Below are 25,542 nucleotides of genomic sequence, written 5' to 3' on the forward strand. Positions count from 1 at the left end.
ATCTAGAAATGAAATGAAAAATGTTGATAGGAAAAGAATGTCTAAACAGGAAAACAAAGTATCAATTCTGAGATAAGACAGAGACTTTCACGCCTTCTCTCAAATGCTGCTTATTACAAAAGGGCTTCTGTTGTGAGTGGCACACGTAGGACAACTGGATTGCTCTGCATGTAGAACTGACATCAAATGCTGCTTATTGTTGACTTAAAGTGTTAAACTCTACCATTCACTTACAGAGATTCTTTTGGAATTAAATGATAATACACTGACCTGGTATTATTTATCCATTTGATAAACACGGACTCCTTAACATCTGTATAAATTGGACTTCCATAGCTTGAATCACAGACCAAATGGCTTTAGCTTTTGAAGTAATACTCAATGCTCCTCCGTTCATCTTTTTTTTTTTTTTTTTTTTTTTTTTTTTTTGGTTTTTCGAGACAGGGTTTCTCTGTGGCTTTGGAGGCTGTCCTGGAACTCGCTCTGTAGACCAGGCTGGTCTCGAACTCACAGAGATCCGCCTGCCTCTGTGCCTCCATTCATCTTATTTGTAAGGGTCATCCACATTTAATGACACCTTGGCATATTTTGAAAACCATGAATATTTGCCTCCTAAAACCCTAACATTTACTCTTCAGGACTCCCAGCCTGGGAGCTTCCTGTTGACTTCCCAGGGCATTTCCTGTGTAGTGTCTTTTTGTATGACACCTGTTCTTGCACTGTGACTCCTGACTGACAAGCGTTGGGGTTCCAGATGCAAATCCCAGTGCAGTGTGAACTATGCTTTATTTTATTTTATTTTTAATCTATAGTTCTCATTTATATAATAATATACAAATGTTTCTGAGACAAAACCCATAACATTTCTGAATCTCTCATAGAACACAAGGAATTTCTGGGCATAAAGAAAACTCCCAGAAAACACAAGATGAACTAATGAAATTATTTTCCCCATCAGGGGGAATAGTTCAGAAAAGAATGAACAATTCCTTGTTAGAATACATGTGACTTTTCTAGTGCATGGAATATTATTGCCTTCATCTCTGTGTGCATATAAACATACATTCATTTGTAAGATTAGTTCTTTGGCAAACATGAAAATTGCATGCTCTTATCTTGATATCCTTCCTATGCAATATTGAGGGAAATACTGCATTATTCCCATTTAGTGCATCTGTAAAGTGCTAATCAGGCAAAGAGTTTCATTTATTTGCTTGTAGTAATACAAATAAGTTCTGGTCTGCCAACTGGTCCCCAAATGCTCCTCACACTCAATTTATTATCTTATCCCTAGGACCATATTGCTGTCTTTCAAATATGAAAAATAAATCATATATTTATGCTGTAAGTGAGGAAAATGACAAATAGATAAGGAGATGAATTTTAACCTGTTAACCAGATAATCCAGGGGATGGTTATTTACTCTAAGTTCTTACCCTCACTGTGAAAGCATACTCGGTGTTACCTCCTCTGGGCTTTCTTGGTAGATCTCGTGGTACTGGAAGGTAACGCCATTGGAGGTTTCAGGCTCTGTCCAGTTTTGCAGGACTGACTGAGCACCAGTGACTTAAGCTCATGGTGCTGAGAGGCCTTTAGGTGGGGCCTCCAAGGTCTGTACTGTTGACCACAGGCTGTGGACCACACCCTTGGAGTTCCAAGCTCTGACTCGGTACTCACACAGTGAAGAAGGCCGCAGCGTGTCTGCATCATCAGTGAACTTGAGAGCTCCTTCCGACCAGATGAAGATACGAGCCTCGTCTCCAGTGTCAGCAGGACATCTGCAAGAGAACCAAGCAAGCAGCAAGCGTGTGACAGCTGGACACTTAACAACAGCTTTAGACACAGAGGAAGAGACTGGTGGTTAGAGTTCATCCCTCCTCATCTTGGTTATCAAGGTGAGTATCTTCTTTCTGATATTTTTTCCTCATCAGTAATATACTACATTTTCTCAATGTAGTTGATATGTGCGTGTGTATGAGAGTTAATGTGTGTGGTATGGTGTGTTTCTAAACAGTGCATATATATATCATAGGAAACTTGTAAATACAAAATATATAAAGATTAGGCAACATGTTACCATGATGGTTAATTTATTGTCAAGGTGACAAGCTCTAGAATCACCCAGGAGACAAAACACTGGGCATGTCTGTGAGGAAACACCTAGCGTGGGTGAACTGAGCTGGGAAGACCATTTGTGCATCAAGGGGAACAGCTCAGTAAGAATAATCAACATCATGTTAGAATTCATGTGTCTTTTCTAGTGCAGGGAACATTATTTTATTCCTCCAAGTGAGAAGTAAATCATGGGTGTGTACACAGCAGTCTTTTTCAGGTTCTCCCTTTGAATCCAGAACCACAGATTAGGATATGCAGTGGTTGGAGGCTGGTGTTTGGGGAATTCTAACCCTTCTGTGGTTGGGGGACTGCAGGAGTTCCAGCGTGGGAGGGGACTGCAGGAGTTCCAGTGTGGGAAGGGACTGCAGGAGTTCCAGTGTGGGACCCCAGCCATACAACTCTCTCTGACTAATAGGCTGATAACTGATGACTTTGGTGGCTGCAAAGCATTCATATAGTGAGGCTGATCTCCTGTTGCTGTGGGATGTTGGGGATCACTATGTCCAAACACCTGGGCTGTTCTACTGTGGGACAGACTGGCCAGAGAACCCACAATTTTCCCAAGATCTACCTGAATTGATTCCCCTTGCACTTACCGGCATGGCAGCTGGACAGCATTTCCATGTGTTTTTATATCCACTGGTGTTCTCTCCATCTCAATGTTCTGTTCATTACACCCTCAAAGCAAGAAACATTCTCATTAGTATTTTTAGACACTTGTTTTCCCACATCAAGAGCCACACATACGCACCATCTTTGACTCAGGAGCAGGGACACAGAGATGGATGAACCTACTGTTCCCAAAGGAGCAGGGCTGACTAAAAGAAACAGCTGTATGCAGATGAATGAAAACCACACGCTGAGCACTGGATCGGGAATTTCTTTTGGATGTTTCCTAAAACTGATCACAGTCCTGGAGAGTCTCAAAATATTCTTCTCACTGCCAGAGAATAAGATTACTCTGTCCTCTTATGGTTGAGATTTTGTTGCTATCATATCTACTCATTTTCTTTCTGCACCGAATAGACAAAAACGTTAAACACTGAAGCTAGGGCAATGGAACCATCAGTAGTTAAGATGGTCTTAAATATCTAATGCGGAGTTGGGGGCATATTTTTCTCCTCCAGCTGTGAAATCACAACGCATACCTAACAGGAGGGGAACTCTGCTTTTTACATCTCCATATCCCCAGTGTCCAAGTCCGTGAAGGTTTCAAGCATTTGCTTTTCATCTGAGTGGCTGAAAGTTACACAGTTTCATGATATTTTTTTCTTGCCTTTTGACCTCACCCCTTTGCCAATTCTTGCACCTTGCTGGAGTAGAGAGCTGGGCTGAGGAAGAAGGTTGCGGAAAAGCAGGGCTCTCCTCTTCTAGCTCAGTCTCTGGTGGAGAAGAGTGTTGAATAAATCAATATTTTCCAGGCTGTTAGAAGTCTTTAATTAACACCCTCTTCAGACGCGGGGGAACACACATGCTGCCATATCAGATTAAGCGGCCCCATCAAAACTCAAAGGGTGATTAAGACAAAGCCAATGACAGTATCTTGCACAGCGTAGAGGCAGGGTGTGGAAAACCTCTGGGGCTGGGGAGCTGATGCTTCTCTGGCCCATCAGTCACCACGGTGCAAGGACGAGCAGTGACAAGCTAGGGAGGAGTCATAGGCCCACCTCACTGACCCGCAGTCTCGTTACGACCTGCTGCCACTCACGGGCCAGACTCTGCACTGCATGTAGGTGTGCCAAAGTTGGCCCCGGTGACTGCTGCATGCGTGTCTCCAGGATTAACGGAGAGGGATCGGCTCTATGAGAATCCAGGGCTCTGGTCAGCCATGGACTCTGGTTAGCGTTCTAAAAGTGTATCTGCAAACATATACATATCAAAGTCCTATGGGGAAATTAGTTTCCATTTTGTCTTACATCAGACTTGCTATGACAATTTAATTAATTTTTATTAAGCATCTCATGAATGGCCAAATTGAGATGTAGCCATTGTTTTTCGTAAGGCTCATTTTAAACAAACAAACCACTGCCCAAAGGGGAATTTTAAGATCGACAGTATTTTAGATACGCAATATGATGGAGACTTCAAGTTCATTCATCAAAACAAGGAGATGCATTGCCTGGTGAAGCATCTCTTACTACTGATTACTTAGTAACTCCTCAATATTGGAGAAGACTGTGTTGCGTCCCAAGTGTGGTGTTCAAAGCCAGGCTCCCATTTTGTGTGAATACACCCAGAGAAGAGGTTGAGGAAGCACATTTTCCCCCAATTAGCAGACGTCAACAGTTCACGGGAGTGACCCCGTTCCTCCCGACTAGCACGTATGCACACATTACATGTTCAGCTCTCTCTGGATAGCCTCACTGCTGTTCATTTCCTAGAGCTTGTTTGGGCAATTCAGTTTCAAAGATAGGTGATTTAACGTTGCCTGACACTATGAGGAGACTGAAGATAAATCTGAACGGGGAAGATTGTGCTTTTAAAAGTCGCTTATGCTCATTTTGTGTACAAAATGCCCTCTTTAAGTAGTTTAAATATAATTGTTACATAGCCTACACATTGAGATCTCCATTTCTGCTTTACCAAGGAGCTTGGTGTTGGGTAGTGCCGACAGTGGGCATCAGAGGGTGGGCAGGAATTCACGGGGAACTTCTTACTTGTTTCCTTTAGGAGCTGTTACTGTGAGCATCTTGGCAGCGAGGGATCTTCCACTTGAGAGGAGATGGTCCCACTATAAAGTTTGTCTACTGTGAGAAAACAGATTCGCTGTTTTCTCCCCGAAGGGCCAGTGCCAGAAGCACCCTCCTAGGAACTCGGAGACCCAGTTCGCAGAGTTCTACCCCTGGGTTTCTCTGTTTTGATACCTGTGTCCACTTCCTTTCTTCCCCCAGCCCTCAGGGTGCCACCGGCTTTTGCACAGCCGCCGCTTATGCTATCCTGGAGTTTTCTTCTCATCTTTTTAGTCACCCAATTAACACATTTATCCTGCATGGCTATTTACATTAAATTCCTCCTGTTAAAGGTAACTGGGCTTTCTTTTCTTTCTGATTACACCTTGATTGCTGTAGAAAGTGGTGGTGTCTACAGAAAGGGAAAAGAGGAAAATCATCCAGGGAGTGATGACAGATTGCATCTGGATGCATGAAGTTATAATTTTGCCTTTACTATTCCATAGAACAAGTTGAGTGTAAAAATTAGACAATAACAGATGAACAATAGGAGGATTTAAAAGACTCTTCATACCTGGCACTTGAGATAAGCACCATTGTCGTCATTCTGGTGTCTAATAATCTAGACACTTCCCCTCTACATGTAAGTATAAAGAAAAATCCATTTTCTTAAAGAAAAACAGACACAGTAGGCACTTCTTTTGTCACCAAGAACCTTTGTTCTCCAATAGGTATCTACGACTTCCGTTTCTACCTTCCTGTTTCAGCTGCTTTGCATGTAACACAGCATTCACACATGCCATCTCATTGTTTCTTATATAACTTGCAGAGGCTAATTACCCTCTACATACATGAGTGCAATATTGTATAACTTTACAGGTGACCCACCCAAGAAACCACCCCACCACGACCAGGAAGTGGCAAAAGACAAATCATTTGATCACAGATCCGGTGCTCTTTTCATGATCATACTGTTCTTTATGTTTCTCTAGGTTCACTGTTAACACACATATACACACACACAGAGCAATAAAACCCAAACAAAATAACACCTAAATTGGTAAGCCTGGCCTGTTAAAGTCTTCCATTAAAAAAATCAAACATTCAGGTGATCTAAATTTCTTCCATGAGTGGTTTAGCCAAGCATGACAGTTGCTTCAGCTCTTGCCTTAAGTGTTGGGACATTTTCTTATCCTGTTTACACCTAAAATGCCTCCACCTGCCAGCTTAGTTAAGACGTATCTTCTACAGCGCACGTGCCTGTGTGTGCATGTGTACACGCATATGTGTGGTGTGTGTATGCATGAGTGCACATGTGTTTGTGGATGCATATACACATATATGTGTGCTTACATATATATGTGTGTGTTTCTAAAAGTGGGCTAAATAATGAATTTTGAATAGGTGGTATGTCAGATTAATAATTCATGAAATACTGTAGAGAAACACTTCTCTTGCAGGGTTTCATTGTGTAGCTCTGGCTGTCCTGGAATTTACTCTGTAGACTAGGCTGGCCTCAAAGTGATAGAGGTCCATTTGCTTTTGCCTTCCAAGTACTGGAATTGAAGGCATGTGCCACTACACCAGGCTGAGAAACTTTCAATAAAGGCCTGGAATTCTTGTCTTACTCCTGATAACAAAAGTCATTCCATTCTTAGAAATAAGAAGAGTCAAAAAAGAAGAAGAAGAAAATAAAGAGCTGGAAGAAATAATCAAAGTGTTATTTCTAACATGATCACAAAAAGATTTGCACATGACGATTATAGACTAATAAACAGGAAACCTCCAGTAGAAAAGTATGACAAATACAATTTTAGAAGAAAGATTTACTTGTATGCATTGGTGTTTTGCCTGCATGGATGTCTGTGTGAGGGTGGCAAGTCCCTTGGAACTGGAGTTACAGAAGTTGTGTGATGGGAGATTTAATTCTGTACATTTGTTTCTCTTATTGGATGATGAATAAAACACTGTGGCCAACAGGGCAGTAAGATAGGTGGATCCAGGAGATGAGGAAGATTCTGGGAGGTATAGGCAGAATGGAGTCATCATGTGAGTCCAGGGAAGAGAGAACACAAATGAGGTGTTCTCCAGTAAGAGAAGATCATGTAGAAATACATATATTAATAGAAATGGGTTAATAATTAAGACAGAGCTAGCCAATAAGAAGTTCTAGTCATTAGCCAACAGTTTAACAATTAATGTAGCATCTATGTGTTCATTTGGGGCTGACACGGCTGTGGGACCAGGCTGGCAGGAAGTACAATCCATAACAGTTGCGAGCTGCAATGTGGGTGCTGAGAATTGAACCTGGGTCTGGGTCCTCTGGATGAGCAACCAGTGTTCTTAACCCCTGAGCCATCTTTCCAGCCCCCATGATTTTTTTTATGTAAAAGAAAACATAAGACATTCTTGTTAGCTTATTAAAGTGATTGGTATTTACAGCTACTCATAGTGATTATATATGTCTTAGCTATGTTATATGGAAGATACAATGACTTATGCAACCTTGCATACTGCTGTGGTTAAATAATATTCTTCCCCATAAAGCACATTTCTTTTAAAATTTCATAGTCACCAGGTTCTTATTCTGGAAGGACCAATTTTAATAACGTTGACATCGTGAAATATTCCATGAATATTCTAAAAATAAAACTACTCTGTTATAGTGGTTAGAATGAAAAAAATAATCCCCTCTAGGTTCAGATATTTGAACACTTGGTATCCCCAATTGGTGTCACTGTTTGGGAAGGTTCTGGAACCTTAAAAAGGTATAGGCTTGTAGAAGGAAGTATGTTACTGGGGCGGACTTTGAAAGTTCATATCCCTCTTCCCTCTCTAGTTCTCCCTCTGCTTCCTTCTGGGGTTAAATATGTGATCCCTTAGCTTCTTGCTCTGGTCTCCTGCAGTCATACCTCCACAGATATCATGCACACCCCCCCCCTCGAACATAAGCCCCAAATGTCTATTAATTACTTTTGGTTGTGGTGTTTTTCACAGCAATGGAAAGTAAATGCATCTCTAGATTTTCTGATGAATATTTGTGTATCTCACATTATGTTACACATCACACTTTTTGTTTAGTTTGTCTTATATAGTAATAATATCACTAGTAAGAAGTTAGAGTTTAAAGAGCTCTGTGTCCCTTGGTATGTATATACACATATGTTTTTATCTAGCTACTTAACGTTTAACTCAATGCCCATCTCTGTATCCACTTTTTCACGTGTCTTTGATTTACTGGGTACCTTTCCTCAGTTAGCTAACTTATCTGTTCTACAGAATCATTTCAGTTTCCTTCTTTACCTTCAAAACCATCTTAGATTTTTATCCTTTAAAGTTTTTCTGAATATCCAGAAGGACGTTTTATCATTTTGTTTTCCTTTTTCATAGTGCTAAAGTGTCTTTGTATGCACTTTTGACTTCTAATGCAGGTAGATAGTTCAAATATTATTATTCATTTAAGGGGAAGATTCTTGAGACTACAAAGCCTATGTAATTTCATCTCCATTTACATGGAAGCTCCTAGTGGGAGGAGGTATTTTTACCAAGTGTTTTGTCAGTTCCTAAGAAAGCAGTTTGCGGGACCAGTGAGAACTGGCAGAAGCATTTTCAGAATGAGATCAGCAGGTTGGCTTCCTGTAATTTAACGAGAATATCTGTATAGGCCGAGTCTTGCCTTTGCTTTCAGATGAATGCATTTCCTTTGGTGGTAGAGGAAAGCAGGCTAGGGATGGAGTAGGAATTACATCACTCCCTCAGAAGCACTGCAAACTTGAGCTGAAGCCGTGTAACGGGCCCTGCGTAGCCACAGGATGAAGAAGAACTGTGTGTCTACATGCTATTTCTGTCCTTACAAATTTCTGATTTTTTTTCTGCAGCTATCTAAGAAAAATTTGATATTGTTGTTGTCTAAGCACATTTAAACTTCAGCTGGAATAACTGCCAAGTGATTCATGCCTAGGTAGGTGAATGTAACGATTGTATCTGGAGCCCCAGTGCGCCATTTTCATTTCACTTTAAATAAAAAACAAAATGTATCTATGTCAGTCAGTGCCCTTCCGCCGTACTCGGAGGTATCAAGCAGGCGACAATTATGATGGTGAAGTGATTGTGTCACACTGGGGGAAGGTTTATTGCGCTGGAGTCTGCCAGGCAGTAGCACATTCTGTTTCATATTACTCTTTATATCATTGTTTGGCTGTGACTAGAATAATCAAATGCCATCAAACGCTGTCAAATTCAATTTACAGTAGTTTTCATTGAAGCAGCCTTTCTCTGCATCCTATTTCCTGTTTTCCTTTGCCAGAACTGCCATGGGATAGTCACTGTAATCACCAGCTTTGTTTACAAAACCAATAGAGTGAAGCCACGTCCGGCTGTCCAACAGGTACCCACTTGCCTTCGTTCAGAACAGTATAGGATGCACCTTTCCCACGCAATCAGCACCAAGTAATCGAAAGAAAACGGTTTCTAGAGGATGGGTACCTTAGACTCTACAATAAGTGCTTAGTGTACCAGGCAAATTTGCGTCAGCCATTTTTATACATCCACGTGTATTTTAATCGGAAATATTGCTCTTCAAATTAATGCTTGCTGAGAAGCTGGGCTTGCTCGTTTTGGGTAATGCCATTTACGTAACCAGAAACGCAGCCATGGTTTCTCCTTTCATGCTTCTCCTACAGACTCGTAGCTGGTCACTGAAGGGTGTGAATTAAAGGGTTCCAATGCCTATGGTAACCGTCAATCAAGGTGCATGCCACATGGACCGAGCAAAGGGCAGCGGGGAGAGCTGGAGAGGCTAACAAGGTAAGCGAGCAGTGGGTGAGACTTGGCGCAAGTGTGCTGCGCCTGTGTGACCGTGTACACGTGACTCTCGTGTGGACGTGACTCTCGTGTGCACGTGACTCTCGTGTGCACGTGACTCTCGTGTGGACGTGATTTTGGGGTGGGGTTTCCCCTGTGTTTCCTGCCATAGACGCCAAGCACGCAGGCTCTTAGCTTCTGACCTGTTTGCCGTTCGGTTTCCCTCCATCTCTCTCTCCCCTACTTCTTGCCCCCTTCCTATCTCTTCTTCGCTTGCTCATCCTTCCCTCCATCCCACCCTGTCTTTCTTCAATTATTTCCTTCATGCTTTCCACTCTTTTATTTTTTCAATTGTCCCTCTGTACATCCCTGGCTGTCCTGAACTTGCTCTGTAGACCAGGCTAGCTCTGAACTTAGAAATCTACCTGCCTCTGCCTTGTGAGTGCTGGGATTAAAGTTGTGCGCCACCAGGCTCGGCTTGCAATTCAACTCTTAAATAACCTCTCCCTCCTGAAAATTTTTAAATAAAATCAAGCTTAATAGATTTTCTATGAAATTTATTCTAGAATCCATCCTATTTTGTAGTATCAATGGCCTCTTTGTGTGGGCTGTGTTTTCTTTACAAAGGCCTCCTAAAGCAAGGCTTTACAAAGCCTGGTTTTCATGTATTTAAATATTCATTTAAATATTTATGACATAAGGTGCAAAGATGTCCAGTGCTTCATTGGATGCCAGGATGAATTTTCTGGGCAAATAGTCTACTTCAAATTAGAAATTAAACATTATTCTTTGTATTTCAACTGAGAAACCGTTCCTTTTTAAGAAAAAAATATTCTGAGATACTTTCCCAAAAAAGCCGGGGTCAAGAGTCTGAAAGACAGTTACCATTTTGGCAGGCTTGTATCCTTATTTCATACTAGGCGAATGGAGCCAAGTTTTTCATATGGGCAGATTGACGATGTCCAACAGGGAAGTCCAAAAGCACTGCACCTCCACCACTGAGTAAGATGCTGTACTCCACTGGAATTCAGGGAGCCAGGATCCCTGTGAAGAGGGAGAAAAATGTGAAGAAGCAGCTCAAATTAGGATGGCTAACGACCCTGCCCCTTAGGAATTATGGGCACTCACAAGGTTATCACTGAAAGGCAAGGAATAGCATTGAAGGTTCACAAACACACTGTAGCATGCACTGCAAAGGCAAGAGCTGTTTAAACATTCATAATAGTCATATTCAAAACTACACTCTACTGGTAAATAAAAATGAAGGCACCTGTCACTTAAAACATGAGGCAATTAAGGAGGGTATCATGTTTCCCCTAGGTTTACATAAAGTACTATATATATATATATATATATATATATATATATATATAAAACCAACCAACTCCAGTGTGCTTGTGACAATAATTCTTCTGCTGAGCATTGTGTAAGCATCTAGTCTGACATGGATCTTTGACATAATAGCCCATAAAATATCCAAATCACAATCTACCTGGAGAATCCCCAGGGCATTAATTATTGAGCTAGGACAGTCCACTCTGTCAGGGAGACTTATGGGCCTTAAATACATATGAAATTTAGGTCCAATAACTGTCATTTTTCACCAGCACTTCTCAAAGAAATTAGTTTTTTTTTAAAGAAAAGTGTAATCTATTCACAATCTATTCCTGTAATTAAATGCCTGTTAACTTTTATTTGGTCATGAAGAAACATACACCTTTTAAAGGCAAGGACATGAGCTTTGAGTGAAGGCCTTTAATAGAGGCTTGGACTAAATTATCTCACTGACTGGGGAGTGGGGGACATTTATGGGATTATTTACATGCCACATATCAATAAGTCTGTCATTACTATTGAAACACAGAAATGTATAGACAATGCCACAGAGTGAACATCACAGGGCGTGATGTCACATGAGGATGAGGTCCACAGAAGGATGTCTTTGCTTGTGTCGGTGGAAGCCCCACCGAGAGGAAGAGCTGACAGACACCTGAGGAGCTCAGGGCTGTGTATACTGTGGATACAAACAGGCAGTGGGAAGACTTTCTACACTATTAGGACTGTCCTGTGGTCTCTCTTAGAGAATTCTTTTTCTTTTTCATTTTTTCTTTTCTTTTTGAGACAGGGCTTCTCTGTATAGCCTTGGCTGTCCTGAAACTTGTTCTGTAGACCTGGCTGGTCTTGAACTCACAGAGATCTGACTGCTTCTGCTGCCTGAGTGCTCGGATTGAAGATGTGCACTACCACTGCTTAACTGATTGATTGGGCAGAATCTGACAAGCCAGACTGAGCAGCCTGTGTTGTCCCAGAGAGCAGCTGTTCTCCCTTTGTAATAGAACACTAATTTCAAAAGGTTGGAAATGGTTATTTTTGTGGATGTGGTTCACATAACACAAAGTATCTCAATAATGTGTCATGTGATTAAGTGGATGAACTGGACTTCAAGAGAATGGTAACCTCCCTCTTTTAAAAATATCTATTTAATGTGATTGCCTGAGTGTGAGTATATGCATCGTGTGTGCAGCTCCCACTGGGGCCAGAAGAGGGCATGCAATCCCCCCCGAATCTGGGGTTGCAGGCAGGTGTGAGCTGGAACTGAGCCAGGGTCCTCAGAATGAGTAGCAAGAACTCTTTAACGCTGAGCCTCCCCCTCCCCTTAACTACAAAAAGATTAGTCTCAGTAAAGTTAAAGCCTCTCGTTCTGGATTACATGTTGGTCTGGTGTGATAAGGTCCGGCTGTGCTAACAAGAAAACGAAACTACAGGCTGGAAAAAGCTGTGTAGCCAAGTAGACTAGTTCTGAACCCGCTAAACAATCATTAATGGAACAGGAAAATTAGATTTTACATTCTAAAGACCAACTTTCCTATCTGAGGCACACACATCCTGGACACATGTGTGACCTGGTGTCAAAGAATACTCAAAGACAAGGACAAACACAGAACTTTTCGTGATTGGTAGAACTATAGAAACACATGATTTTCCTGTCTGAGCCAATGAAATTAGTAGAGTCTCACTGTTCCTTGTTCAAAAAAAAAAAAAAAAGGCGAGAAGCAGAAGCTACTTCAGAATGAACCACATACAGGATTGCAGAAGAAACTCATGCTGAAGTACCCTTGTGCCAGAAAGAACTGGTCATGAGAAACTCAGACAATAACTTAATTTTAGACTCTCCATCTTGCCTTGAAATGAATTCACCATGAACAATACATCCCAGGCATGGAACAAACAGTTGGCCTGGCCTGTGAAACTTCTGCTCAGTGTCACAATAGAAAAATCTGTATTACTCCTTTTCATGAGAGGGTGAAAAGCTATCTTAAGGTCAAATCCCCAGAATGTTTAAATAGGTTCATGTTTCTCCTGGTTGGTGTACTGCGTACGCATCATGGACATAGCTAGAAGATGTTCTCCAAGGCCTAATTCTCAACTGCCAGTTGAAACTAGGAACATTTTTAGAGTTCCCAGTAAGCTGCTGTAATTAAAATCCAGTTTGAGGGTGGGAGGAAGGTGTGGATTGTGGAGATCATTTGAGACTCTCAGTTCACTTACTGGTGAGGGGGACCCGAGTAACATATTAAAGAACTGTGCCACTGGGCTCCCCACCCTTTAAAACATCCTACAGAGAGCACTTCTTGAAGTAGTAGAGATGATGGAAGAATGAACTACGGACCCTTTCAGTTTGCAATTTGACCTTTAAACAGGAATATGTGTTTATAGAAATTTCTATCAGGAGTGTTTTGGACACCTCATCACTCCAATCCATATTGGAGTCTGTCTCCTTATTATCCTGAACCTGTTACTGGGGTTGGCTCCCTTGGGTTTTCCTAGTACTGGGAATCTAACAACACATCTCTTTTTAATGATCTAGAGTTGTAACAAATGCCCTCCAACACAATAATCTATGGGACTCCAGGCAAACATAATGATGCCAAATATGCATGGATTAGAAGATAAAATGTGAGAGTCAGAAACTGTTAAACTCATGGCCATTGCTTGAAGCTGATGGCCCCGGATGACATGTTCGTTCAGTTTCTTTCACTCTTTGGGTAGATCTTGTGGAAGAGCCTGGAAAACACACTTATGCAAAAAAAATATGCCTCCATGCCATTGAATTACATAAAATGTACACAGGAATAGGATCAGATCCCTTTCTGCCCATATTTCCTCGGTCACTACCACACACCAAGTCACCTCTATGAGAGCTGTAGAGTGATGACACCAGTGGCCATACATTGCACACTTGTAAGAGTGATGTAAGCAAACACACATGCAGTATATTCTAGTACATTCCCACATGGTAGAAATTGTTAAAAATCCCCATCTCTACGGAAGACAGAGTAGATAAAAAGAAACGCAATAAAGCTATAATAAAACATACTAACCATGCTCTCATGAGCCCTCAACACTTCTAAGACTTTCTCTCACATAAGGCCACTAGTCCAAAAGGATAGGAATGATACATTTATGCAAGTGACTGTCCGGACACCACACTCTCTTTATGGCTTTTTAAGTGTGCATTTGTACGTGACCAAGTTGTGCTGTGAAGACAATCTGCCATTCATCCTTGGTGGTAATTTCGAGTGGTCCCCCTGTCTGAAATCAGTTTCTTTGTCTGCAGTCCGCACCTACAGCAGACTGCTTCCAGGACCTGCATCCTTCAGCTTCTCCACTCAGAAACGACAGGACTCCCAGCGGGGCCAGGGCGCGAGATTGCACTTCTACTGTGTCTCAGATATGGACACAATATTGATCTAGGTTTGAGCATGGCTAGCCACAGCATGAACCTGGGAAATGTATTTTTCACCTCGCAGTTAATGGGCAACGAGGGCCCCTATGAGGTGTTGGAACAGAAAATGCACCTCTAAACTGTGGACATGTCAAACACTGACAAACATCTAGAAAAGACGGTCCCACCACTGCCATCACTTTGCAGGGCAGTGACACACAGTCAGCGTGTCCCTGAAACCCCGTGCCATCTGCAATGAGTCGGAGACGATGGAGCCCTCTGGTATATTCTGATGATTAAATGAAATGAAATAGGCATATTTGTTAGAATCAGCTGGGGAGCCTCACGACTTGGTTAGTTCCCAAGTTCATAAATTCCTGTCAGAGCACAAGGAGCCTCGGAAATGCGTGTGAACCAATCTACCCTAAGTGCAAATGGCAGTTTTGTTATTTGGTGTCAGAGTTACCAGTCGCACAGTGACAAGCTGCCATAACACATTTTCTTGTTCTCTGAAGAACAAGGGCTGTATTGGTTAATATTCCTGGCAGTGCTCCTTTTCATAATTTACAACAACTAGATGCTGATAGGTTATTTAACATTTATGAAGTTAAGATGTAATCAGAAAAACCCTGATTATCTTTACAAATAAAAAAGTTAAATTATTCAACTTTTTTCCCCCTCTCTTTGTGGCTGCATTTCACAGCAGGTGCGTACTTTACAATGGGACAAGTCAATCATATGAGCCCTTTCTAAATCCCCTCTTTAAGCATCAGGAGCAGTAACAATTCTAAGACATATATATATATATATATACACATATATGTCTTTATATATATAATTTATCACATTAATTCAGTTTGATAGCAGCGTTTGCTTCAAAAGACAGCTCACACTTAGAACAGCATCTCTGCCACACTGGCCGCTGCCCTCTGCGCTGACGGGGTGAAAAGTGAAGCTTCCCTCCCTTCTTTGATGATGAGTGAAGACTGAGACAGAGGCTCACAGCAATACTCCACAGTCTTTGCTCGCTCCATGGATGGTGGGGGTCCCCAGAGGAGGGACGATGTCACATCTTCTTAGTGCTATTCCAGTGTCCTGCATCCCGCCACACCCATGAGTGGGGGCCAGTAAGAGCATTCTTGCTGGTTACGTGAATACAAGAATCATCCTCACCCAAGAGCAAATGAATTCTGCATTCTGTGAGGTTTGGAGGTGTAGGTGAGATGACCCCCTGCTGGACCATTTGGCCGGACTCCCCTACAATCGTACTGTGGCCATTCATATTTTCTGTATCTATAGTAGAATTGTTTTTCAGATTTTGAACTAGATTGTAGAAATGATGAAATCATTTCTGTATATATTAATTAAGGAGAAAAATAATGAATTCTATATGCATTATATACATGTACACACATGCACACATATACACACTACAGAAAACTCGACAATGAATGTTTGGACAGAAGGAGGTAGCCAGCATTCACGGTAGGGTGCAGGGAGGGCAATGAGGAGAGGGATGATGGCAAAAGACCTGACTGACACGTGTGAAAATGCCATAGCTAAACTCATCACTCAGTACAGTGGACATGTGCCAAGTTTAAAACACTTAAAAAGTAAATGGTTAAACAGAAAAATCATGGAACAATAGAGCCCTTGTAGATTGCTTGTGATAGCTGAGCAATGAATAACCTAGAGACACTCACAGTTTAAAAAAACACACATTGACTTTGCTCACTAGGAAAATACAGAAAATAGGTTAGTGTGGCAACCCACATCTTTAGTTCCATTCCTTTGTGGTGCTGAGGCAGAGGGATTGCTGTGAGTATGAGGTTTGCCTTGACTATGTAGTGAGGCACTGTCACAAAAAACCCCAAAAATGTAGAAAATAGGACATGAGACGGAAGTTATAGTTACTGAGAAGAGTGTTTATCTCAACAAAATGCCTAGCTCACACTAAGCCTCGATAGTGCAAGATACGTTTACTTGTTAATATGAAAATGAAACATGAGTCATGGACTGGGTTTCACTTCTTCTTTTGACGCTTCCCAATCCTGGTTATCTGGTTACTGTACTCCACAGTGAAAACCGAAACCACAGCCAATGTCGAATCATCCAAATTAGTGCAAGGTGAACTTTTACTTACAAAAGTTGATGTGAAATTTGTTTTTAAACAGGTAGCATCCAACCCTATTCCCCACAGCTGAGACTTCAACTCAACACCCACTGGGGTGTCCCCGTGTCTATAGATGGCCCATATTGTGGCTAACTAACCCTTCATCAACATGTGATTAATAAAAAGTATTTATGTGCCCACACAGGATTAATTAAAATGATTTCCCAGAAGAAGCATGGTTGCCAACTCTTTTCTTTAATGGACTAAAAGATAAACGGGCAAGGGAAAGTGCCAGGATTTCAATATTATGCCTTAAACTTAAATAACTCACCATCCTCAGTGAGAAAAAGGCGCTCGCCGAATGCGGTGGTATTGTTAATTAGGACATGATTAAGGGGTGGATAGTTCGAAATACAGTCATCATCTTGATAAATTACAATGGTTCATTACTGTCTGCCGAGTTTAAATAATTTTGAATGTTTAGGTTCTTGAACAGCAGGACTGGCTGCCTCTGTTCTTTCTCAGAGTAAACGGCCTTTGTTCTAGGAAGCCTTTGCTTATCAGTCGTCTGTAATTCTTCACCTATTAAGGTTACATATATTTTTGCTTTCTTTTAGCTGGATCTGTCATGATCCAAGATCCAGAGCTGATATGAGTCAATAGGACACTTTAGGAGGACACTAGCCTGGCCCCTCTTGCCTCTAATTTGAACAATAGCAGGCTGGTAGCTTTTCGGGACTTTTTAACCACAAGGTTTTGAATATTCGCACCTCAGCAATGAAAAACAAGCTACTATCGTGACTCCCTTGCCCTTAAAAAATGTACTTATACCCTGTTCAGCTTTTTCGTTTTGCTTTTCTGTGTATGGGCGTTTTGCCTATGTGTATCTCTGCACTTTATGTTCATGCAGTGCCCTTGGAGGCCACAAGAGGGCGTTGGATTCCACGGGACTCGAGTTAAAGACAGTTGTCAGCCACTGTGCAGGTGCTGGGAATCGAACTCAGATAATCTGGAAGAGCAGTCAGGCTCTTTAACCATTGAACTGTCTTTTCAGCACTAATTTATTTTAAGTTATGTGTATGTTTATATGTCTGCCAGTGGGTACAGATGTCCATGGAAGCCACAGGAGGGCATCAGTGCTAAAGTTGTAGCAATTAGGAGCTGCCTGACTGGGAACTGAATTGGACTCTGGTCCTTTAAGAGAGCAGTACTGGCTGTTTGCTGCAGAACCATCTCTTTCTCTAGCCCCTTCCCTTTTATAAAGGCAGAGCCTGAGTTTTGGGTACCTATGCAGGACTACCCACAGCCACAGGAAAACTAAGCAGTGGGGTTCATTCTACACTGACTCTGTCATCTTCGTTCCTGAAAGATGAAAACCTATGTAGCCATCAGACAATAGCTGTGGTCTTTGGAAAATTCATGTATGTGCAGCAAATTTTTCTTTAAGTTCAGTCTCTCTGTGTGTGTGTGTGTGTGTGTGTGTGTGTGTGTGTGTGTGTGTGTGTGTGTGTGCATGTGTTAAGCATCCACAGACAGAGTGGTATTCCTTGACAGAAAATCAAGTGTATGAATACTTTTACACAGTAGGGCATGGAAAGTTTGTGTTTCCTGCATGGTAAGTTGTAGAAGTCTATTCCTCATTGCTTTTTTCCAGGAAGTCAGCAAACATCATGTCGCATATGTTGCTGTCCATCATCAACCACAAAAAGGGCAGGCATCTTAATGTTTTAGAGGTCTGAGTGTTCTGGAATTATTTCTACTGACATTTGTCATGTAAATAAGAGATAAATGGACCCAGCTTTACCTAGGGCATAGAATACTCAACAGGGCTGTAAACCAGTATTTGACTGATCTCTTTATGGGTAGTTGAGACATTTATCAACTGCTCCTGTTCCCACCTAGTTGGGTCTTCCTTCCCTTGCTTGCTGAGACCTGACTCTTCTTTCTGGACTCTGGGCTGCGTAGACAGAATTTTCTGGTTCACCCACACACTTTTAGCTTAGTGACTCTTGCCCTTAGAGGGCTAATCACGCCCCAGTTAATTCTCCTGCTCATGACTTGCCCAACAAAACACCACCCTCCCAGAACCATTTGGTTGTAACTAACAACTAGTCCTCTCCCCTGGAACCCTTGGGTGCCACTACACAAAGGAGAGTACATATCTCACGTGTTTGTAAGTCTTTCAGTGGAAACCGCAAAGCTTCGGATTGAAGAGTCAAAGCAAAGGCAGAAGGCGTTTCTTCTCAAAGGCAGCAGTTGAACAGACTCACATTTGAATCCTGGCAATGCCTGGTGACCTTGAGCACATGGTACCATTATTCCACAATTCGAATTTCTAGTATGGGGAATTACCTCTTAGAGTTTGCCTAAGAATTACCTGGAGCCTCGGAGCATCTGGCACGTAGTAGGATTTAAGAAATGTGCATCTGTGAGATCAGCTCTCACTACCACAGTCCCCTCTCCCCTGGGCATTCACACTCCTTTTACCAGCAGATTTATTGACACCATCTAACATGTAGTTTATTGATAGCATTGGAAAACTAATTTGAAAACCCGAAATACAGTTAATTACCTAGGTAATTCTTCTGTTGCCAAGCAACCACATAGACTATTTGCTCCCAGCAAGTTACCTGCCTGAGGTTATTCTGTCCATATTGATCCCCACAAAAAGCATATGAAAAGAAATCAACTAATTCGGTCAGTGGTTTGGCTCTGTACATTCAAGAGAAAGTCACCGATTTCTCTCTTCAGGAATACTGCTGCTGACCACTTTGGGTTGGTGTGAGACAGTCAGAGCTGTTAAACTTGGTGGTGCATTTGAGATCTGTTGGGGGAAGTCCTGTGCATTTGTCAATAAAGCACTGTTGAGCCTATAGGGAACCAAGATAGGAGGGACTAGGAGTCCAGGAGAACTCTGGGAAGGAGAAACACAGAGAGTCGAGATGTAACGCCATTGGGGTAGGAGCCCGGAACTATTCTCCGGTAAGAGACATACTTAGATTAACAATTATGGGGTAATTACTTAAAGCAGAGCTAGCCAGTAAGAGACAAGCAAGGCCAACAGCTTCATAATTCATATAGCCTCCTGTGTGTTTATTTGGGACTGATGCCGATCTAGAACCAGGCGGGCGGGAAGGCTCCTCTCAAGAAAAGCGTCTCTTAACAGAGATCAGGTGGAGACCTTTTTAAAACAACAACCAAACAAACCATCCTACATTTCTTGCCCGTGCCTCAAGAGAATTTTTTTCATGAGCCTCAAGTGGAGAATTTGTGTTTTTCTTTTTGGATAGTGTCTCACATAGCCCAGGCAGACTTCCAACTTCCTACACAGTCAAGGATGACCTTGAACTTTTGATCCTCCTGCCTCTTCCTCCAGAGAGATAGAAGTACAGGCGACACCATATCAAGCTCAAAAGATGCATAGAGATGGGACCCAGGACTTTCTGCAAGCTTGCAACTGAGCCCCCTCTTAGTCTGTAGATTTGCTTTTGAATGAGGTCACCAGGGATTCTAAAGTCTGTTCATGGTTGAAAACTACAGATGTGAGATGTGAACTCTTTGACTTGCCATTTCTATGGTGCAATCATCCTGAATTTCTGAATACGGGGGAATAGCTAGAAAGTTCTGTAAACAGCTTTGCTAGAAACAAGTTTGCTTCCCTTATCCTTAAACCATGGTTTGTGACTACGCAGGACAGAAAAAACCATCATTACCCAAATCACGAGGTTCTTTGTGACAGAATCAACTGCACATGACACACAGGGCACAGTCACTTGATGCTTCCTGAGTCTGGAACCCTTCCACACACCAGAAAAATCATGTTTAAGAGTTTAACCCTTCTATGTGTGACAATGTTTCTGTAATGGATTTTATGCATCTAAAATATCGACAGGTCTGGAAATTATAGATTTGTTAACAATTGGTTAAGTGGTTAGAGTTAGCCTTTCTTCATTTCCCTTTAGTCTGCACTGGATGGAAATTTCTACCAAGCTTGAGATAAGAAAGGGCTACTGTTGCATTTTATAAGCAAGGGTTATCTTTTATTCCATAATGAGACTTTTTATTGAAAATATTATATACCCAACATAAAAAACTTGGTGTTGAATTCAAAAAAGAAAATGACACAGTGGTAGGAAACTCAAGAAGCATCTTGAAAAATCTCAACACTGTATTGTTCTAAGTGCTGTTAGCATTGTGAAAATGAAGGTATTAGATTTGAGGAGATGCTAGAGAAAACACATTTCAAAGGTAAGTGTGTGTGCAGGTATATGAGTGTGCATGCATGTGCCATGGTGAGCCCGTGGAGGTCAGAGGGCACCTTTAGAACTATAGTTTTCCCTCTCCACTTTGTGTAGGCAGGTCTGTCATGATTCTGTTGTGCTGTGTATTCCAAGATAACTGGACTCTGAGATTCTATCACACTCTCCTTTCTTTCATAGGAATGTTGGGATGATAGGCGTACATCACTGCGTCAGGCTTTTTATGTGGACTCTGGGGACAAGACTTAAGCCACGAGGCTTGCACAATTAGGCCAGTGCCTTTACCTGATGAACCATTTCCTGGGTCCAGAAAATAAATAGAAATTAGTTATTAAAATAAATGTGTTGAAGCTATTAAAGTTGAATTTAAAAGATTACTCATATCTATAGAATGATAAATGCCAGTTACATAAATGGCACCACTTAGCCTTTGTAATAGTTCTACATGTAAAGACTAATATTAGGACTATTGATCAGAAGGGACCTAAGATATCACCATAGAATCAACAGAATGACAAGAATGAATACAAACCTTTCAATAATAACTCTCAATATTAACGGTCTTAATTCTCTAATGAAAACACTCAGACCTACAGGTTTGGATTAGCAATAGATTCCATGTTTTTGCCGCCTCAGGGACACACACCTCACCACCAAGGATGGTCACTACCTTAAAGTAAAAGGCTAGATAGCAGGATTCTAAACAAAAAGAACTCAGAAGTCAACAGGGATCGCTATTCTAATATCTGTGAAACCGTCTTGAAGGTCAAAATGGGAGAAGTAAATATTATCACATGGTATTCAACAACAGAAAACTCTAAGAAGACATTAAGATTATAGACTTACATCCACAAGATAGACACTACTATATCTAAAACCACAATGATGGTGGGTGACTTCAGCATCCACTGTTAGCAACAAACAGCCTACCCAGACAAAAAACAAAACAAAACAACAACGACAAAAAACCCAAACATTGAGTCAAATGACATCATGTATCAAATCAATCTAATAGACATCTACTGAACATTCTACTTCAACAAAACAAAAGCCTGTCTCCCTGATCAGAGCTTCTGACATCAGAAGGACATTACATATTTTTGTTTTTTTTTGTTTTTTGGAGACAGGGTTGACGTTACACATTTTTAACAGTGGACCTTTACATGTCTTTAAGAGTGTATAGCATAGCTTTTCTTTTTAATTGTGGAAAAGTTTTTTTTATTAAATTCTAGTTATAAAATTCCATAGTCTATTAATAATTAGCTCTTCTACAAACCAATCATGTATTACATTATTAATGTATATATTATTAATTAAATTTTTCTTTGACAATTTCATAAACGTAGATAATGAGTTCTGGGCATTCTCACCCTTTCACTTTTTTGACCCCTCCCTTCCCTACAAGTTCCTTCCCCACATCCATGTCTACTCCTTGCTTTGTGACCCACTGAATTTAAACAGGTCCTGTGTGAGGATGGAAAGGACTGTACCCACTGGTCTGTCCAGCCTTTCACTTAATCTCCATAGTGTCTTTTGGTCAGGATTCTACCCAAGGATCATACTTATATTGAAATGTAATAACACATTAAATCATCAAAGCAATTTGGCACTGACTAATGGTCTAATGGAGGCTCACTGAATAGAGAGGCAACATCCAGTGGTTGTCACCATTCACCATGGTAAGCTCATAGTTAGAGCACGTCAGTGTCTTCCCAAGTCCCCAGATGCCATGCGAAGGAAACACACTAGGCCAGTGAGTTAACCCCAGGATTCATGTGGAAAGGAATGCCCAGAGTGATTATAAACTCTGACTTGTCTTGTATATATATATATATATATATATATGTTTGAGTGAGAATACAGGGATTTTAGAATTTTGAATTCCAAAAATGTGCTGCTCTGATAGGCAGATAGATGTATGTGTCTACTTATTGATATAGGTAGATGTGCATGCATGCAAATGTATATACATGTAGAAATACACACTATGATAGTTTGAATGAGAAACATCCCCATATACTCAAGTATTTGAATACTTGATCCCCAGGTGGTATTGCTGTTTGGGAGAATTTATGGAAACTTCAGGAGTTGGAGCCTTGCTAGAGAAAACATGCCACTAGGGGTGAGATTTGGGGAATTACAGCTATATCCCCCTTCCGGTTCACTCTCAGCTGGTGATCTCTCAACTTCCTGCTCCAGCTGCCTGCTGTCATGTATCCCCTAACATTATAGACTCTCCCTTTGAAACCATAACCCCAAGTAAACTTTTTATTCATAAGTTGTTTCTGTTTGTGGCGTTACACCACCACAACAGAAGGGTAACCAACACATGTATATGTATTCAATCACACACGTAGACTTACATGTGTAGATGTGTGTTTTGATTGCACCATTCATATTTATCTATGAGGAAGCTATGGTTTACTATGTAGTCACATTTTCATCCTTATCTCATTAGCTTCCACTAAACTATGACACACACACACACACACACACACACACAGAGAGAGAGAGACAGAGACAGAGACACAGAGAGAGACACACAGAGAGAGAGACAGAGAGAGGAGAGAGACAGAGAGAGGGGGGAGGTTCCATTTTTTTCTTCTCCTGGTGTTGGCCCTGTTACAAATATGGACTCAGAGCCCAGTGTGGTGACATTACATGGGAGATGGATGTCCTCTGGGGTCCACATAGGCTTCTGGACAATGTAATCCTCACTCACACTGCTGCCACCTCCAGATTTTGCTTCTAACTTGTAAATATACCTGAAGAAATGAAAGCTATAATCAGCCAATCTTTGAGACATGATGACATTGTTTGCTGACTTCCTAACCTGCTGTTTTGCCCTAAACTTGTGACAATTTTTGAATCCTTTCCTGTGAGAAATGTTATCACGAGCTTGGTCGTTGAGTCTGGCATACTTATTGCTGCCTCCCAACTCCATGTTGAACCCTGTAGTCATTCATGGTTTTTTCCCCCCGAGAATTTCAGGAACATCTTGGGGTGTGCTACTGGGCTGTGAAAATTCAGTTTGTTTTTTTCTATTTCTAAATGGGTTGAATTTCAGGGAGATTCATTTAGAGGCAGAGATATTTAAATTGATCTGTTATTTTCCACAATAAAACTAAATTATTCTCTGTTCTCTGCACTGAAACATCTGTTGACGTAAGGTTTATCTTGTGTCTGCTGAGAAATGAATGGGCATGAATTGCAAGTGTGTGGTTTGACTCCTGGAGACAGAGCATAGCAAGTGGAGGGGAGATAGGACATGGTAGGTGATGGGAATAAGATACTCAGTCTCTTTAGCTGCTCATTTCGGAATACAGGCTTCAAATACCACTGGATAAATTTTTGAAGTTGGACATTATATTTTATATATTTAAATTTCTCATGCTTTCATGTCAAATAGAGGATGAATTATTCATATGTTAAGAGGATTTCATGTAGGCAGAAAACTAACAACTATTTAGCACATTTATCCGTTACAGCATGGCTAATGAATAAGGAGATTAATGCAATAATTGGATAACTTTTTAATGGGAGGTATTCTTTCTCAGCCTTGAACAGCTTAGAAAACTTACAGTGTAGTTGGCAAAGTTTCCCTCTGTCACCTGCTGTTGGGCTCCAGGATTGTATCAGTGAAATTCTGTTCATCACTGCCACCCACGGGAAGAAGCAAGCTTCCATTACGCCTCAGCTGATACTGAGAAATGAGGCCGTTGGGCTTTTCTGGAGGATTCCAATATAATTCCACGGTTGTAGAATTGATGATAGTGTGTCGAGGTGTCACCCAAACTCCTGGCAAAAATGACACAATGAGGTTTTATTGTGAGGATACAAATACGTGCTTGTGAAATGGCCCAGCTCCCTCCACACGCCGGCTAACCCTTATCTGTGGGTTAAAACAATCTCCTTGTGAAGAAACAAACACGCGTTTCCTTTGCTCTGGAGATGAAATAAGTCACCAAGCGTGGATTTGCTTTTTTACTTTTGAATGCCACGCCACTGGCCGTGGGACGCTCCTGAGGCTTGGGCACCGCTCTGGCTGTAACTGAATCAAGGCTGAGAGAAAATCTGGGCATTTGAAACTGATGTTCTTCTCTTGGGTTGCATGGAAGGAAGTACAATCAGGTGTTCCCCGGAATTACCCAGTTCAGTAAGACAGACTGCCTACTTCCCTCTCGCACTGTGGGCTGCGCGTGTCCCTTTTGTCTGCAATACTTCCGGCCTCACTTCCGGGTTCCTCAGGATTCTTCAACTGTCTCTAAAAACACTGGGGCGTCTTAGAGTCCCAGGGTCTCTCTTGCCTGTGCATTCTTTCTTCTCCTCTCCCACTACATCCTCTTCTCTCTCTGTCCTGCTCCTCCTCCTAAACTCCCTTGGTGATTTCTGTGGCTCACCTATGGTGAGGGCTCCCCAGGGCATATTTGATACCAATTCTCCCCTGGGCTTCAGACTTATGACTCCAACTGTCTGGGTGACACTGGTCACTCAGGTATCTACTTCTGTGTTGGAAGCTCGACGGGCCAGCATTGGATCTCTTGATGTTTCATCTATAGTCCATGTAGCTCCGAGCTTGTCCACTGATTCATTTTCTCGGGCCAAATACACACAGAGACTCATCTCTAGGTACACTCCCCACCCTGTGCACCTGTCACTGTCTCTGCAGACCCTACAAAGAGCCTGCCTTCACTGCTCTCCCTCTAGCCACAGCCTGTCCTGCACATCTGTGCTACCATCTTGTCTTTCCCAGTTCTGGGAACTGAACCCAGGGTGGGCGATGCTGGGCAAGCGCACTACTGTGAAGCTGCATGCCCAGCCACACCTCAGCTTTTGAGCTGGCCTCTGTGCCCTGCA

At 41.7% G+C, this 25,542-nt stretch overlaps 1 protein-coding gene across 1 annotated transcript in view; it reads right to left on the minus strand.

Annotated features, from left to right (window-relative positions):
- Ush2a (usherin) overlaps positions 1-25,542 on the minus strand; it is a 644,634-nt gene that overhangs the window by 87,164 nt on the left and 531,928 nt on the right. The window contains 6 exon segments of the mRNA XM_040738771.1: positions 1,619-1,778; positions 2,712-2,793; positions 10,467-10,631; positions 19,232-19,250; positions 23,312-23,450; positions 24,297-24,485. Of these exon segments, the coding sequence (XP_040594705.1) occupies positions 1,619-1,778; positions 2,712-2,793; positions 10,467-10,631; positions 19,232-19,250; positions 23,312-23,450; positions 24,297-24,485 (754 nt within the window).

Source organism: Mesocricetus auratus, unplaced genomic scaffold, assembly GCF_017639785.1.
Source record: "Mesocricetus auratus isolate SY011 unplaced genomic scaffold, BCM_Maur_2.0 Super-Scaffold_100676, whole genome shotgun sequence".
Taxonomy (NCBI): Eukaryota; Metazoa; Chordata; class Mammalia; order Rodentia; family Cricetidae; genus Mesocricetus; species Mesocricetus auratus.